Source organism: Drosophila hydei, unplaced genomic scaffold, assembly GCF_003285905.1.
Source record: "Drosophila hydei strain 15085-1641.00,03,60 unplaced genomic scaffold, DhydRS2 tig00008122-arrow-pilon, whole genome shotgun sequence".
In the NCBI taxonomy this organism is placed as follows: domain Eukaryota; kingdom Metazoa; phylum Arthropoda; class Insecta; order Diptera; family Drosophilidae; genus Drosophila; species Drosophila hydei.
The window spans coordinates 5,338,460-5,353,576 of NW_022045833.1; the positions used below are offsets into that span (position 1 = coordinate 5,338,460).

Genomic DNA, 15,117 nt, shown 5'->3' on the forward strand with positions numbered 1-15,117 from the left:
GAGATCAGGATCATATCATATATCTCTATATATAGAGCCGATACAACGAGTATATTATGTAACTTAAAGATGACAATTTGCGATATTAACTATAGCGAGCCATATGAAGAAAACACAAAATTCTTAACGATCAAGCGACTTATTTTGGGTAGATTCGAATTGTTAGTGAAAAAGCAAAAGTTTTTGGGTAACAATTAAATTTACAAAAACTTAAGATCGTAAGTGAATAAAAACAGATAAAGATGAACATTATATAGTATATGCATAAGTGTAAGTGTAAGAAAAATCTTAAGCGATATTTGTTCGGGTTTAACATTTAAAACCGAAATATTATTATTATTAAATTTACTTATATTGTGTGTTACAATTACTTAGAATTGTACGTTTTGCAAAAGTGATCGAAAAACAAAAAATATAAATAAATATGAATGTTAAAACACTATTACACGGTATAAATCCCTATTGCTTCACTATCTATTGTGACGAAGACTACTATTACTACTACTGGGGCACATATAACACACACATATGTATATATGATTATATGAAGCTGATGGTGAATTAAATTATAAAGTCTTATACGCAAATAATTTTGAGGTGCTACAATTTGGTAGGTTTTACATAAATCCTATCCTATCTATGTATCCAAATCGGCTTCGACTTGCGCATGAAGCACCTCCAAGTTGGCAACTTTTGGAGTTTTCTTATTTTTATTCTCTTTGTGGATGTTGATGTTGCTGTTGTTATTGTTACTGTTGCTGTTGTTGCTGTTGTTAATGCTATTGTTGTTTGACTGTTTCTGTAGCTGCTGCGCACTAGATTTTGTGCTCTTGCGACGTCCGAGACCTGAAATCAACCAGCCAAAACAATCGGATGCTAAGTAAGATAAGGATGAGCTTAAGAATTACTTAATAATTCTAGAAAAGATTGATAAGTTTACATTTGATGGGGCCCTCCATGCCGTCAATTGGGCAAGTTGTGCCGCGATAGGGCGAATTCGGTACGGCATCGAGTAAGAAGTCCGGCTCCGGTTCGGGCGTATTCTGAGCAATACCTAAATAATCATTTTCCATTTTGATATCATAACTAGAACACGGCGATAGTGAACGCTGCATCAATGAAGATTTATCTGTGGTCAGGTCAGATTGTGGCTCAATTTTAGCTATAACATTGGCTATAATAATCGGAGCAGTCAGTTAGTCTCCGATCATCTCTTTAGTCAACAATTGAATCTTACCAATACTGCCTTCTCTCTTTTGTAAGCTCCTTATGATAGCTCCATGCTCAGCCACCTGCAATTTGAGGCGCTGTATCTCTTTCTCCTGAGCGGTCATTTTACTCTCACGCTTCTTGTGGGGAATACTGCTGCTTAGGCTAACAACGCTATGCGATTCACAATGGTGACCCTCGTCATCACTGTCCATGATGGTAATCGACTCCACTGGTGGTGGTGAAATTACGCGACATTCAACAGCATCATCGTCGGTGGCAATCGTATCAATTGTCAGATTGGAGATGGCACACATCGAGGCCGCAGTTGGATGGGTTAAGCGTTTGCGTAGGCGACGATAGCGTACGGTCAATATGCGATTGTTGAGTGTACGACGCACCAGGTCTCTGAAGGCATCCATAGCCATCTCGGCATTGGCATAGCGTACAAATGCATAACGTGCGCGCTTCTGGCGTTTCATAACACCGATATCAACACGCATGGAGTTGACAAACACCTTAATATCGGCAGCATTCATATTGAATGGTATGTTGCTCACATATAGTGAGCAGGGATCAATACATTCAGCCTGCTCCTCATCGGTGAATGTCTTCAGTTCAGCATGCAAACGGCCATGACCGAAGCGAACTTGCTTTAACTCCTCTATGGTACGCTCGACATTTGCGCCAGCCTTCAAATGGACCAAACAATAACGCTGCGCCACATTTGTGGGAAAGACCACATCGCGAATGCTCTCCGAGAACTCACTGACCGAAGCAACGCTTATTTTTGGATCTGGAAATCGTACAAGCAGCGTCGGTGCCTGCGGTGTCTTTGTGGCCAGTTCGCGCTCCAGCTCAAGGGCGCGCAATGCATTCTGACGACGTAAATTGGTGAGTGCCTTGCGATTTAGCTTGGCAGCTAAAACAGAGAGTCGCCGCGATATAGAGATACTAAGAAAACTATGTGCAGCTGGTATTTGCTTACTCTGTGTATTCGATTTGGAGTCCTTGTCCGATTCAAATAAAGTTTGCCCATCATTGGCGGAGGTCTTTGACTCAGTATTTGACATCCAGGAGCAGAGCTGGCTACCAGCAGGTGTCTGTTGAAACATAAAAGACTCTAATGAAGGCGCACATCCGTTGCCAGTGTAGGGCGCCACATGATTGCTGGGCGATAGATTATCGCGCTCAGCTTTTAGGCTATCACAATCCGTTTCCTTGGTAACTTCCATTTGCAAGCATTCTGGCTGTGCATCGCTCGTATCTTTATCTATACCTGATTCCTGATCCAGCTGCAGAAGGTCATCATCTGCATCTGCAGCTGTTGCGCGCTTGGCATCTGGGCCATCACCCAAGCCCGTTTTGCATGCCAAACGTTTTAAGTCCATGTCTTCAACGAAATACGCTATATATTCCAGAATTGTGCAGTATAAAACTATTGCGTAAAAATCACTTTTTTAACAAAATATCAGCTCCTTAACAAAATATGCTGCTGTGTTATGTTGCCGACTGGGTGGCAACGCCCAACGAACAGCTGATTTCAGTAAACGAACGGCCGACTATGTTCACAAAAAAATACTCACATCTGTTAGGCAGAGTATCGAGTTAATACAAATTGCTTGCAAATAGCTTTTACCATCCTTTGGCGTAAATTGATTTAAGCTACTTTATATTCATTACTACGTGTTAATATTAATTACAAACAAATACAAGTCGTTGGTTATTTAGAGAAACTACAATTTGTGTAGTAAACTTTTAGTATAGAAGCAATTTTTGTTTAGATCACGGCTCATATAAACAGCATACTTGGCTAGAAACGTAATAACACAACATAACAAACAAAATGTCTGCAGCACTTTTGCGAAACACCTTTAAGTGCATTAATTTAAGATTAAATACAACAGCTTTCACAAAAAGAAATATATGGTACGTGTTTTAATTTGATAAGAAATACAGAAATTGCTAACTTTGGTATGTTTTTATTCAGCACAAGTCCACTGCGGTGCAAATGGCGGAATACAGGCTCTGCAGATGTGGAACGTACTCTTTTAAAGAGGGATAATTTACCGGCCCATTATCAGCTAATCTATCGTGCGCCTTTAGAGAAATATGTGACCTGGACAAAGAATGTTTCGACTTTTACAGTTTCCGTTATTGCCTTAATTGCCGGCTATCAACTGGCCACATCTATAAACTTTATGAATTTGGTTCGGAAAATTGATGTTGGCGTGCTTGTATCGAATGAAGCGGACTTGTATTTCTTTGCAGCGGGTTTTGTGTTGATTAACTTGGCCATACGCATTTTTGTATTCAAATATCCACTGAGAATTTACAAAAGCGGCGATAAGTATGTACTAAATCAGTTAATTTTTTATACTAATTATATAATCATTTTACAGATATGTTGCGGTTTTTGGTTCACAAATGCCTGTGGGCACAGTCAAACATTATTTTCAGCGTGGCCAAATAGCAGAGTATAAAAATGTATTGAATCCGTGGAGTCATGTTATATTTAAGCTGGACAAGCGTTCATCAATGCTAATGATTGATTACTTTAAAACACCATCTGAGTTTCACGAGATGTTTCAGGAGAGACAAACTTAATGTATAATTTCTTAAAAAGTTGTTAATTAAATAATAAATCTTATTTGTTTGTTTTGCACTTGAAGATTGTAAACAGCTCCATAATGTTGCCACACAAGCAGCAACAGGTAAGTACATTCAGCGACGGTGGCAACGCTATCGATATATTATATGAACATCGATATACTAAACCATCGATAGATTGTCAACAATTGAAGCCCACGTGCAAAGCGAATGTTTATGTGCGGCAAATGGAGCTTAAAAAAATGAAACCTCTGCTGGATACAGAACCGGAATCCAACGATAATGTGAATGAAAATAAACCGGGGAAGCGACGCAACCCATTCAACACGCAGCGCTTGAAGGAGGAAAAGGAGCGCAGGCAAAAAAAGAAGGCACGTCTCATTGTACGCAACATCAGCTACAAATCAACGGATGAAGCAATGCGCGAGTATTTTGGGCAATGGGGCACACTGGAGGATGTGAACATCCTGAAGCGAGGCGATGGAAAACTCGTTGGCTGCGCATTTGTGCAATATGAAACAATTAATCAGGCCACCAAAGCTATACTCCAATCCAATGGCAAGGAACTTCTGGGACGTAAAATTTTTGTGGATTGGGCCATTGGCAAGGATGAATATGCAGCCAAGCACCAAAAAGACGAGCCAGACGACAAGAAACCCAAGTTGGAGGTGAAGGAAGAGAGTGATACTGAAAATGGAGGAGAGATTGTTAATAAAGTAGCATCCGGCAAGGAGTCTGATATAGAAGATGCTGAGGAGGAAGATGAGCAAAGTGAGAACGAAGATGAAGAAGATCTGGATAATGATGATGACGATGACGGCGATGATGATGATGATGACGACGATGATGATGACGACGATGATGATGACGACGATGATGATGTCGAGGATGATGAAAAGGAAGACAAAAAGGATTTGAAATCAAAACTGGAGCACGTAAAGCAGGAGAAAACCATTTCCAATGATGTGCAACAAGGTTGCACAGTCTTCATTAAGAATGTGCCCTTTGACGCCGAGGATGGGGACTTGCGTAAAGTGTGCCGCAAATTTGGTGTCGTGCAGTATGCAATCATTAACCGGCAATCAGTTTCCGGCCACTCGAAGGGTACTGCCTTTGTCAAGTTCAAGGCCAAGGAGTCAGCTGATCTTTGTCTGCAGGCTGGCACCGAGTTTAAGCTAATGGACGAGGTGTTGGATCCACATCCGGCGCTAAGTCGCGACGAAATCAAAACAAAACAATCGGAAAGTTCCAAAGAGGAAGCCAAGGATTCACGTAATCTCTATCTGGCCAGGGAAGGTCTGATCATGGCCAATTCAAAGGCAGCCGACGGCGTTTCCGCATCAGACATGGCGAAACGACACGAATTGGAGCAGGTGAAGACGCAGGTGCTTAAGAACTTGAATCGGTAAGTTGCAACACCTCAAAATAATTCTGAATACCCCTTAATTACTATCCAATTCCAGTTTCGTTTCACGCAATCGGTTATCCATACACAATCTGCCTTTGAACTATGACAACGAAAAGCTCAAGCAAATGGCCCTCACCTACACGGGCTTTCGTCCACATGAGTGTCGTGTGATGCGTGACCAGAAGGTTACTCCAGAGCATCCACATGGCAAATCCAAGGGCTTTGGCTTCCTTTCCTTTGACACACACCAGCGAGCTTTGGCTGCGCTCCGAAAACTAAATAACAATCCTAGCATCTTTGGCACGCAACACGTAAGTGCATCCTTTTTGTGGTCCTTGAGACTTACTCAACTCTTTCCAAATCTTTCAGCGTCCCATTGTTGCGTTTAGCATTGAAGATCGTGCAGTGCACAAAATCAAAGAAAAACGCACTGAGCGCTCAAAACAGAACAATCCCACATACAAATCGAAGCTGGAACAACGCAAGGAGCAACGTGCTCTTAAACGCAAAGGTATAAAGCCAACTCCAAAGATAGGACCTCAGGACGATAACAAGGCGAAGCTACAGAAGCACATCAAGAAACTCGAAGCGAGTAGAGCAGCCAAGGCAGAGGGTAAACAGCAGCAGCAACAAAAGAAGGCCAGCGACGTAGAGGGCGACTTTGTGGGCACCGCTGCCAAGCCAGGAACCTCATTACGCATGCGTTCCAAGAAGAAGATAATGGAACAGGCGCAAGAGCATATGAAACGAGTGAAAACCGAGAAACGTAAGCAGAAAAATAAAAAGATACGTGAAACGCATTTGGCTGAGCGCAAGGCCAACAATCGACCCAAACAAGGACACAAAAAGGAAAAGGACGAACTAAGACCTCTAATTAACAAATACAAAAACATGATCAGTGGCAATGAAGGCGGAGGAGGTGTAACAGGCGGTAAAGTGAAAAAACCTAAGCGTACCAAGTGGTATGCGGATTAGGGTCAAGAGATGACTCAGTTAATGTAAATAAGGACTATTTAAGATGGAACCGTTCGATGTTAAATAAATTTTAAATTCACTGATTAATAACCAAAAAGTTTTGATTGAGTTAAAGGTTTGACTTAGCTCTGTTGTACACATTTGATAATGCTTAAGAGTGAAACAGTTATCGAATCTTTTAAAGGTAGACGAAGTATAGCTCGAATGGTATCTTTCCTAGTTACTGCTACTCGTTACATTGAAACAAGATTTAAATGGGCTGAGGATGATAGCTTGGAGTTGCTTCTATTATATATATGTGAGTACCTCTAAGAGTTTGGAAGTTGTTAAACACCTTAAAGTCGACGATGAACTTGACGCAGAATAGTTCACAGTAATCGAATTCGCTAATTAACAAAACTGCACTGGCTTACTAATGGAAACAAGATTTTATGCATGTTGTAAACTACAAGTTTGGCCAATGACCCTCCCTAAGAATTTGACTAAGCCACAACGTTTATTCCAGCCAGAAGAAGCGTGAACCGTATTTGGCTGGTGGTGTTGGATAATCCTCAGGCAGGCCGGGCGTAGCATCGGGATATGATTTAATGGGCTCTTTCTCAGGTGCCTTGCGTTTTGTTTCAATGACCTGAAACAAAAAGTTAATGCCATCAACATTATATTATAATAGCTACGGCATGTTAACTCACCTTGGCACGCGTAAAGTAGCCATAGGAAGGACGCTCCCAGTCAAAGTGATCCTTTACACACTTATCAAAAACACCCTGAGTCTTGCGGCAACTGCAAACATTCGAATGTGAACAAATATCCATGGGAAATCAATAATAAATCGTTACTTACTGGCTGAAAGCCATGGTGCCGCTGCTCTTGTCCAGGCAAGTGGCGTACTGCATGAACTCCTCATGACAGGTCTTCTTTACCTTGCGAAAGAAGTTTAAGGCGCAGCTGGTGACGGCCCGACCCTCGCCCAAACAGGCACGCGGATCATCCAGCTCTTGGCGACAAAGCATGAACTCCTGCAAAAAATACCCACAGAAAAATTAACAAACGTAAACAAAAACAATTGTCCCATCAGCTTTTGAGGTTAGGTTATATAACTTGGTTTCGCAGTCATTTAGCCGGGGCATTTACACATAAGCTTGGTGAATACGTGTAATAAATGCACTCAGCCATAGTGTTAAATATATAATGGTTCTTTTTTAAAAGAAGTATACTCACATTATTGACTCCTTCACATTGCTTGCCTAAGTGAAAAGAACCAGCACGCAGCGCAGCCGACGATAGATTTAGCTCCTGCACATCCAGCTCTGCCTCTTCGGGTAGTGTTGTTTTGTTTGTGATAACCATTACGTGCTGATTGTACTGCCCGTTGCTCTAAAAGTGCAGCAAAGCCGTTTTAATTGCAAACAAATGCGTTAAATTGTTATTTTTTACGTGTTCGAGTGACAAATTCGTCTCCAGCAAAACAACAGCTGTTCGCCGATTAGCTATCGATGAGTATAACCGTTTGACGCAAGCGGCGCAGACAGCTGTTATTTATGAGTCGCTCAACTATCGATTTAAAGCACATCGCGTTTAATTTGAAATATTCATATCAACATAATTATTAGTGGGAATGATATCTGGCCTGCTTTAGCTAGTCTTTTTTCTTAATTATAATCATTAATCTAATAATGCAGCTAATACATTTTGTGCACAAATATATTAAATTGTTATCCCGTCTTTTGAAACAAAAACAGCTGCTGGCCAATGAGCTATCGCTAGGCGTAACCGTTTGACACACGCCGCGGGAAAAACTTCCAAAACACTCGACTATCGATTGTTGAGAAATTTAAAAAATGTAATAATTAAAATACAATTTTTAAGCATGTCAGAAATAATTAAAAATCAAAATTTTAAACAATATTCTGAAAATATTTAAATTCATTGCGAAGCTATGAACTCCTTTTTGTTGTTTCTAATGATATCCCTGATAAGCGTGCCTTTTACATTGCAAACCACAATTAAAGCAGATCTCAAAAGCAATGCGAATTCAAACGATGGCAATGTTAAGGCACTGGATTACCGCAACTCTGTTGAAGAGATTGTAAAGCATCTTATGGAGGTTTGGACATCACCCTTAGTATATCTAAGGGATCGGGGGTACTTGAGAACACCTAACGTTGGCTTTATGCTAATGTCGAATGGTATTAACGACTCGAAGGATGATAAGAAGAATGGGGAACGTGCGACACGACGCTCAGATAAAGAGGATAACACGCCAAATGACTTGAAATACCTGTTTCGCACGCTCTTCTCAACCAGCAATGACATAAATGTATCCGATAAAATTAAATCTAAGACATGGGACATGAATGTACTAAAGAGCACCGTGCGCAACCAAGCCTCTAAATTCTACGAAAAGATCTATGATAGATACAATGGACAGACAGCGAAGACGGATAAAAAAGTAGAGACGGATACAGACAGAGAGGTTGCTCAGATAAGTCCATCGCTTGTAGCCAGTGAAAAGGCGAAGAAGAAAGAGATAGAGAAGGAGAAGACGTCGACTAGTAGTGTAGAAGTTGCTCATAAGCAGCCGCAGTCACAGCTACAGCTGAGCGACGGAATAGCCCAAATACTAACCGCCTGGGCCAAGCCCTTGCAGCAGCAGTCAAAGCAGCTCAAGGAACAGAAAGAAACAAATCCATCTACATAGAGTTCAAGTTTAACAGCTTCGATATTGATTTGGTTTCTATATATACTTTTTATATTTTTTATATTTTTCGATTAATTTGAAATTTGACGAGCCCTTCAAACCCAGTCCAGTGAGAGAAGGAGCGAGAGCAATGCAAGCAAAATCATTTGGTCATTGAGTTAATTAAATCATTAGCAGCGATTAATTAAAACTCGTTTCCGATCAGACCAAAAACCGGAGCTCGGCTATAAAAAGCAGCTGCCCTGCTGCTATTTGAACAAAAACAAAAAAACAAACACAACAAAATAATGTTGAATCATGTGAGTAGCGAGATTTGATTTGGTGTGTTCACTGTTTTCGACTAAGAGAACTGACTTTGCATATCTAGAAATTCCTGAACGGCGCCTGGCTCCTGCTGCTGGTGCTGCTGTGTACCTACTTGGCCGCTGCCGATGAGGAGCCCACTCTGATTAAGCTCGTCAATCAGCAGAATTTGGATGGCGCTGGCCAATACAATCACGAGATTGAGGTGGATAATGGCATCCACTCATTGGCCAAGGGCAATGTGAATAGGGTCGAAGGCGAATACTTTCTGCTCAACGAGAAGGGCAAGCCGCCCATACGTGTGACCTATACAGCCGATGCCACTGGCTTTCATCCACATATTAATTAAACTCGTATTTACCAACTTGTTTGCCCGCAATAAAGAATACAAAAGGAATTCAAAATTCAGCTGAAAACGAAATGTGATACAGTTAAATGAGGCGGAGGGACAAGGAGGGGCAGGCAGTTGTAATTTATGGGGCTCATTACATTTTAAATTTAATAAACAGATCAGCTAAATATATATCTATCTACATGTTTATATATCAACTGCTGTGCACAGCAATTTTTGTGGGCTATAAAAGCCTTTGGGCAAACGCAGTTAGAGCAGCAATCCCAACGCAAATATCAACATGTACAAACATGTAAGTATACTAAGCACCTGTGCACCTGTACACCTGTACTTAGCTGGCACGCCCCCACTTGCAGCTCTTCCTGATTGTCGCTGTGCTGTTTGCCGTCAGCTGCGCCTACGACGATGACGCCCATGCCAAGGCGAAGGAGCTGCATAAGGACGATGGCCATGGCAACTTTGCTTATAGCTATGATATAACGAATGGCATTGTCGCCCAGGAGTCGGGCGATGCTCACAATAATGTCCAAGGCAAATATCGCTTTACCTCCAAGGAGGGCGTGCCCATTGAGGTGTCCTACACAGCCGATGAGAATGGATATCATCCGCATGGCGATTCGCTGCCCACTCCGCCGCCCACACCTGAGGCCATACTCAAGGCGTTGGTCTACATCGAAGCGCATCCGCCCAAGGATGAGCCAAAGGTGAGCCCACGCCCGCAGCCAAGCCAGAAACACGGTAGACATTAGGCATTCGCCATTGTCCCCACTCTACGATATTTCAATTGCAATTGGTTGCGTCCTTTCATCAGTTGGACATAAAAATAAAACTTTACGACGCAAGATTTTCCACAAATTTCTATCCAAAGTGGGGGGTGTGGCACGGCACGTGTCCCAACTCTTTCGCCAGCCAAGTCCATAAAATACGCATTGTCATGTTATGTCAAGAGCAGGAGGAACAGCCGGAAGGGATGGCCATTGTAAATGTTATATTTAAATGCGACGAGTCCATTGTTCGATCTGAATGGAAGCCATTCGAAAACATGTTCCGGAAACGACAACTTAATGGAATATCTAAAAGTCCTTTCACAGCCATATACAGAATACCAAAAGCATTTCAATGGGCCAATCATTGGGCTTATTCAGATCCTGGCAATTGTCGCGCCAGATCGCCACTTAGCAGCTTTTCAATGGAATTTTCTCTTGACTGGAAAGGCATGGAAAGAGGCAGAGCTCGATAGAGTAACAAAAGGCCTTTAAGAGTAGTCCGAGATCCTTGCTATGCTTGATATATGCAGCGCAGAAAATACCTTTAACTACAAATGTAAGGGCTAAGAGCAAACATCTTAATGACAAGCTCTTTAGAGAGTATTTCAAACTTATTCAAATCCTTGATTTGAACGAGAGTTGTTCTAGAGTAAGTATTCTCTACAGCTATTCCATTGGAAACATCCTTTGCAGCTTTTCCCTTTAATTTTTATACGAAAAGTTCTTCAAAGAAGGCTAACAGCTTATGCAGATACTCACCTGACTTGGTTGCCCAAGGTAAAGCTATTTATCTCCAGCTGGACATTATTTATATAGCTATAACTTAATCAGATTCCTCGACAGTTTTCTTGACTTGTGGATACTAATTTATATTTAGGGACATCCAGAATTCCCCTTACTTTAAATGCACCAATTTTGTAACAAAAGCAGTATTACAACTTGGCAGGATTGCGAGCCAGCTCCATGTCCTGTGAGATGGGATTCACCAGCTTGCGCACGATGTCGAATTTGGGATTATTCTTATCGCGCACTAGATCAAAGATTACGCTCTCGCTGGTGGTAATCACGCAGCCCGCCTGCCTCAAACGTTCCAAAGCCAAATCACGATCCTGTTTGAGGCGCGAGCAACAGCAATCGGCTACAATATAGACATTGATGTCCTGCTCACGTAGATCAATAGCAGTTTGCTCCACGCAAATATGAGACTGGAAGCAATAACAGATTCATTTACTCCGAAATAATAGGTGCCAAAACTGATTACCTCGAGTCCATAGAGAACCACATCCTGTGGCTTCTCGCCAAAGATCTCCTTCATAACGTTCTTCACCTGGGGCGTCATCATGCTAAAGTAGGTCTTGCCCATCACAGCCTTCGCATGCGATATATCCACTTCAGCCACCGTTTTTCCTAGTTTCTCGGGATAATGTTCCGTTACAATCAAAGGCACGTCCAAAACTTTGCCCGCCTTTGTCTGCAGAAACAATCGATTATCGATAATGAATTAGGCTACAAAGTTCACGACTTACCAGCTTATCTACATTTTTAACCATATTGTCGAAGAGTGGCATGCTGGGTCGAAATTTCTCCTGTATATCGCAGAGCAGAAACAAAGTCTTCTTTGGATTCAAGTGGCAGCGTCTGAAGGCCATTTTTGTGGCTGTTGTCAATAGTACAAAATAAAATGTCAATTAAGACAATTTCAATAACTTTCTAGTTGGATAATCAACAGATAAGCACACAACATATTAACCTATGTCTTGTATATAATTTTTGTATGTAACAATATTTACTTGCAGTTGTATTCCCCTTATCAATTAACAATCCAATTGATTTGAGCGAGAACAAAGTTTCTTACTTAGCGATGGTCCAATTAGCTTAGAACAGCTGTTGCTTCGATGCGAAACGGTTAAGCAATATCGATAGCAACACATATATTCTTAGTGAGAGTGATGCCCCATCGTCAATGAAAGATGCATATGATGATCAGTGTCATACTCACCGATTGTAGTGCTCTGAAACGGTCATAAATGCATTTTAATTATTATCGTCATTATTATACATGCAAAAAGAATCGTTACTCTTCGATCTTCACGCCATGATTAAGAGTGAAACTTCCAGTTATAGGAAAGATTAATGTTAATATATATATTTGCTGCGTATGCCTTTTCTGCAGCACGAAACGGTTATGAATATACACTTCCTGTTAACGGTTATTATAACAGTTTATTAGAAAAAACTAATCTAAGTAACTTTCAATTTAAATGGATTAGAAAGCACTTAGGCAATAGTCGTTAATTAAAAGCAACAGAGTCAATTTATTCCGAGGGTCCATGGCCTCGCTCCTCCTCTCAAAAAGTAAACAGCCAATAGGCATAAAGTCAACATTTATCAACTGCTGCCGACTAATCTCAAATCCCAGACTCACTAGCAGCCATTTTGCGGCACTCAACTAGGGTCTTGAGCTCCAGCAAGCCCCACGCGGCAATTAAACTAAATTGTGTGGACCCACCCAGACAAAACTGCCAAAACTCCGCTCACACTCACACACACAGGTAGCAGATTTATATTCATAAGCTAGCCCAAAACAGGCAAACAGCTGTGAGAGCTTGTAGATAGAGCTTGGGCTGCTGTGCTCGGCTCTGCTCTGGTGTGCTGGCATTTATAATTGAATTCCTTAATGCGGACTGCGGGCAGCTAGCAGCTAGCCCCGCCCAAAGCATAGCATTATAGTAATGAAGCCACAGTCAATTTCAATAACGCAATCAAATGCGTGCAATTTCTAAAAACCACAAAATCCAATGCCAAAGCGAACCAAAATGTCCAATTGACCAACGTCCAATGCCGCACGCATTGTTCGCATCCAAGCTAAAGTGTGTTATATACTTTTTTTTGGCTTTTTGGCCAGCTTGGCATGCCTGACACGTAGTTTTCTATGGCCGAGCGTTGGCTGGACCAACGCCAATGCCTTGATAATGGAATGGCCCTTACCCCCATTGACTGTCCCCCGTCTATGCCCCACTGTCGCATGCATATTTCAGCAATTTACGCTACCTTTTTGCCCCCTTTTTCTCGGCGTTAACCATCTAGGAGCACAGCTCGCAACAGTCCTCGCTATGCTCTGCGTACATATTTTATGAGCCTCCAAAGTTGCGGGCGCTGCAATTTAAAAAAGGAGGGAAATAGAAGCTGAGTGTACTACTCAAAATCGTGTAAACCAAGGTCTCTTTTTTTCGGGTTTTTGGCCAAGTTTCAGCTGGACTTCGTTATGGACACTAGACTTTTGTTGCTGCGTGGGCATTTTACACAATGCTCTCCAAATGGGCTACGGTGCGACTGCACTATGATAAACTACTTGATCTATATCTCTCTCTAAATTTTATAGTTAAATAGATAGCTTGAGCTTTACATATAAATTCCCCTTATTTTCAGTGTGATAATTCAGTTTGAGTGAATGTTAAAAGTTATCGATAACTTTTTTGTTTTTTTTTACTTAACTATTAGAAAGCTTAAAAAGCTTGAAATATAGTACAGTATAACTGCATTATAACGACTTTTAGACTTTTTTAGACAATTTCAAGGTTGCTAAAGTCCTTTGTCCATATTTGAAGTCGTAATTCTCTAACTTCTCATGAATTTGCATGTTCGTTATAGCCAAGTTAAGCTGTGCGCTATGTAATTCATTCATTACGCATTTTATTAAATATATATGTAGTCTGTATGGTATACTCAGCAAACAATCTTAAATGATATTTTTCAAAAGTTATCGATAACAATTTGGTATTTTTTGTATTTAAATACTAAAACCTACACTTCATGTATAATAAACGCTTTTATAGAGGATTATCTACAGTCGCTCCATTATTTATTCAATGATCGATAGTACGCTTAGTATTTTTTGATATTTTAAATACAGTCCTCCCATTACTAATTATAAACTTAGTATTTATTGGTATTTTTAGTACTATAAACTGCATGTAACGTATGATTAAAGCTTTTACATATGATTTTCTCTTATTAATATTTATCTTATTTAAAGTTATCGATAACAATTTGACAGTTTGGTATTTTTAGTATTTTATACATTAAGAAGCGCTTAATAGCCCAATTTTCTGGCCCTCCAGCTCACTTGCTTCCCAGCTCACACGTTCGTTATAGTCACGCCAAGCTGTAGAACACTACGCACAGCCAATACGCATTTCGATAGATATTTGGCTATATATATGCATGTTTGTACGTATGCGTGTCGCTGTATATCTGTATTCATAGCGCTATGCGCTAGTCGCAGCCATTTTGGCTTTTCAATTTGAACGCCATTTTCGCTTGAACGAGCAGCGAGCGTAATTTGCATTTTTTATTTGGTTTTATTGCGAGACGGTTGGGCTATTTTTAGCCAGCTAAGGCTGCCAAGAGACAGGTGATAATGCCAATAATAAGTCGACTCAATTGCCACAGCAAATTTTCGAATAAAACAGAAAGAGAAACAGCCACAAGAAATTGAAAATAGAAGTAGAAGTTGAGTGCCAAAAGCCAAGAACAATTCATTTTGTGGCACAAATTTTCTAAATTTTCTATTTTGGAAAACAATTTGTGTAAAGTCACAAAATGTTTGTCTGCCAGACAAAACACACATATGCTGTGTGTGTGTGTGTCTCTTTGTGTCTCTGTATTTGTATTTTTATGTGATTTCTTCAGTCAGTCGAACTTTTGGAATTGGAAATTGTGGGCGCAACTCTCTTGAGCAGCTCAAAAGCGGACGTAAAGGGAGTTCAAATGGAAATTGTTATGGCATTTACAG

At 40.8% G+C, this 15,117-nt stretch overlaps 8 protein-coding genes across 10 annotated transcripts; 5 read left to right on the forward strand and 3 right to left on the reverse strand.

Annotated features, from left to right (window-relative positions):
* Positions 1 to 345: 345 nt before the first annotated feature.
* LOC111593839 (protein painting of fourth) lies at positions 346 to 2,726 on the reverse strand. 3 transcript variants are annotated; one of them, XM_023306878.2, is made up of 4 exons: positions 2,198 to 2,726; positions 1,238 to 2,131; positions 941 to 1,174; positions 346 to 846 (listed from the first exon to the last, which is right to left on the reverse strand). In XM_023306878.2, exons 1-4 carry the CDS (start codon positions 2,598 to 2,600, stop codon positions 638 to 640), a joined length of 1,740 nt encoding a protein of 579 aa, XP_023162646.2. In that variant the 5' UTR covers positions 2,601 to 2,726; the 3' UTR covers positions 346 to 637. The 3 variants fall into 3 exon arrangements, with proteins under 3 accessions (XP_023162646.2, XP_023162647.2, XP_023162644.2); XM_023306879.2 differs by having other exon boundaries at positions 354 to 876; positions 941 to 1,129; positions 2,198 to 2,722; XM_023306876.2 differs by having other exon boundaries at positions 356 to 876; positions 2,198 to 2,722.
* A 265-nt stretch (positions 2,727 to 2,991) lies between these two features.
* LOC111593843 lies at positions 2,992 to 3,848 on the forward strand. Its single transcript, XM_023306887.2, has 3 exons — positions 2,992 to 3,138; positions 3,200 to 3,559; positions 3,612 to 3,848. The coding sequence occupies exons 1-3, from the start codon at positions 3,056 to 3,058 to the stop codon at positions 3,814 to 3,816; spliced, it is 648 nt and encodes a 215-aa protein (XP_023162655.2). The 5' UTR covers positions 2,992 to 3,055; the 3' UTR covers positions 3,817 to 3,848.
* Positions 3,849 to 4,030: 182 nt separating this feature from the next.
* On the forward strand, positions 4,031 to 6,240 carry LOC111593838 (RNA-binding protein 28). Its single transcript, XM_023306875.2, has 3 exons — positions 4,031 to 5,224; positions 5,283 to 5,538; positions 5,597 to 6,240. Exons 1-3 carry the CDS (start codon positions 4,047 to 4,049, stop codon positions 6,200 to 6,202), a joined length of 2,040 nt encoding a protein of 679 aa, XP_023162643.2. The 5' UTR covers positions 4,031 to 4,046; the 3' UTR covers positions 6,203 to 6,240.
* Positions 6,241 to 6,611: 371 nt separating this feature from the next.
* On the reverse strand, positions 6,612 to 7,736 carry LOC111593844 (NADH dehydrogenase [ubiquinone] 1 alpha subcomplex subunit 8). The gene is made up of 5 exons (XM_023306888.2): positions 7,637 to 7,736; positions 7,421 to 7,576; positions 7,043 to 7,218; positions 6,892 to 6,982; positions 6,612 to 6,830 (listed from the first exon to the last, which is right to left on the reverse strand). The coding sequence occupies exons 2-5, from the start codon at positions 7,547 to 7,549 to the stop codon at positions 6,699 to 6,701; spliced, it is 528 nt and encodes a 175-aa protein (XP_023162656.1). The 5' UTR covers positions 7,550 to 7,576; positions 7,637 to 7,736; the 3' UTR covers positions 6,612 to 6,698.
* A 362-nt stretch (positions 7,737 to 8,098) lies between these two features.
* LOC111593841 lies at positions 8,099 to 9,200 on the forward strand. Its single transcript, XM_023306886.2, has one exon. The coding sequence runs from the start codon at positions 8,139 to 8,141 to the stop codon at positions 8,898 to 8,900; it is 762 nt and encodes a 253-aa protein (XP_023162654.2). The 5' UTR covers positions 8,099 to 8,138; the 3' UTR covers positions 8,901 to 9,200.
* LOC111593845 (larval cuticle protein 9) lies at positions 9,188 to 9,713 on the forward strand. Its single transcript, XM_023306890.2, has 2 exons — positions 9,188 to 9,199; positions 9,268 to 9,713. The coding sequence occupies exons 1-2, from the start codon at positions 9,188 to 9,190 to the stop codon at positions 9,550 to 9,552; spliced, it is 297 nt and encodes a 98-aa protein (XP_023162658.2). The 3' UTR covers positions 9,553 to 9,713.
* Positions 9,714 to 9,782: 69 nt separating this feature from the next.
* Positions 9,783 to 10,389, forward strand: LOC111593914 (larval cuticle protein 4-like). Its single transcript, XM_023306987.2, has 2 exons — positions 9,783 to 9,847; positions 9,912 to 10,389. The coding sequence occupies exons 1-2, from the start codon at positions 9,836 to 9,838 to the stop codon at positions 10,302 to 10,304; spliced, it is 405 nt and encodes a 134-aa protein (XP_023162755.1). The 5' UTR covers positions 9,783 to 9,835; the 3' UTR covers positions 10,305 to 10,389.
* A 792-nt stretch (positions 10,390 to 11,181) lies between these two features.
* LOC111593887 (isochorismatase domain-containing protein 1) lies at positions 11,182 to 12,207 on the reverse strand. Its single transcript, XM_023306954.2, has 4 exons — positions 12,113 to 12,207; positions 11,849 to 11,979; positions 11,584 to 11,793; positions 11,182 to 11,527 (listed from the first exon to the last, which is right to left on the reverse strand). Exons 2-4 carry the CDS (start codon positions 11,969 to 11,971, stop codon positions 11,255 to 11,257), a joined length of 606 nt encoding a protein of 201 aa, XP_023162722.1. The 5' UTR covers positions 11,972 to 11,979; positions 12,113 to 12,207; the 3' UTR covers positions 11,182 to 11,254.
* Between the last annotated feature and the right edge of the window lie 2,910 nt (positions 12,208 to 15,117).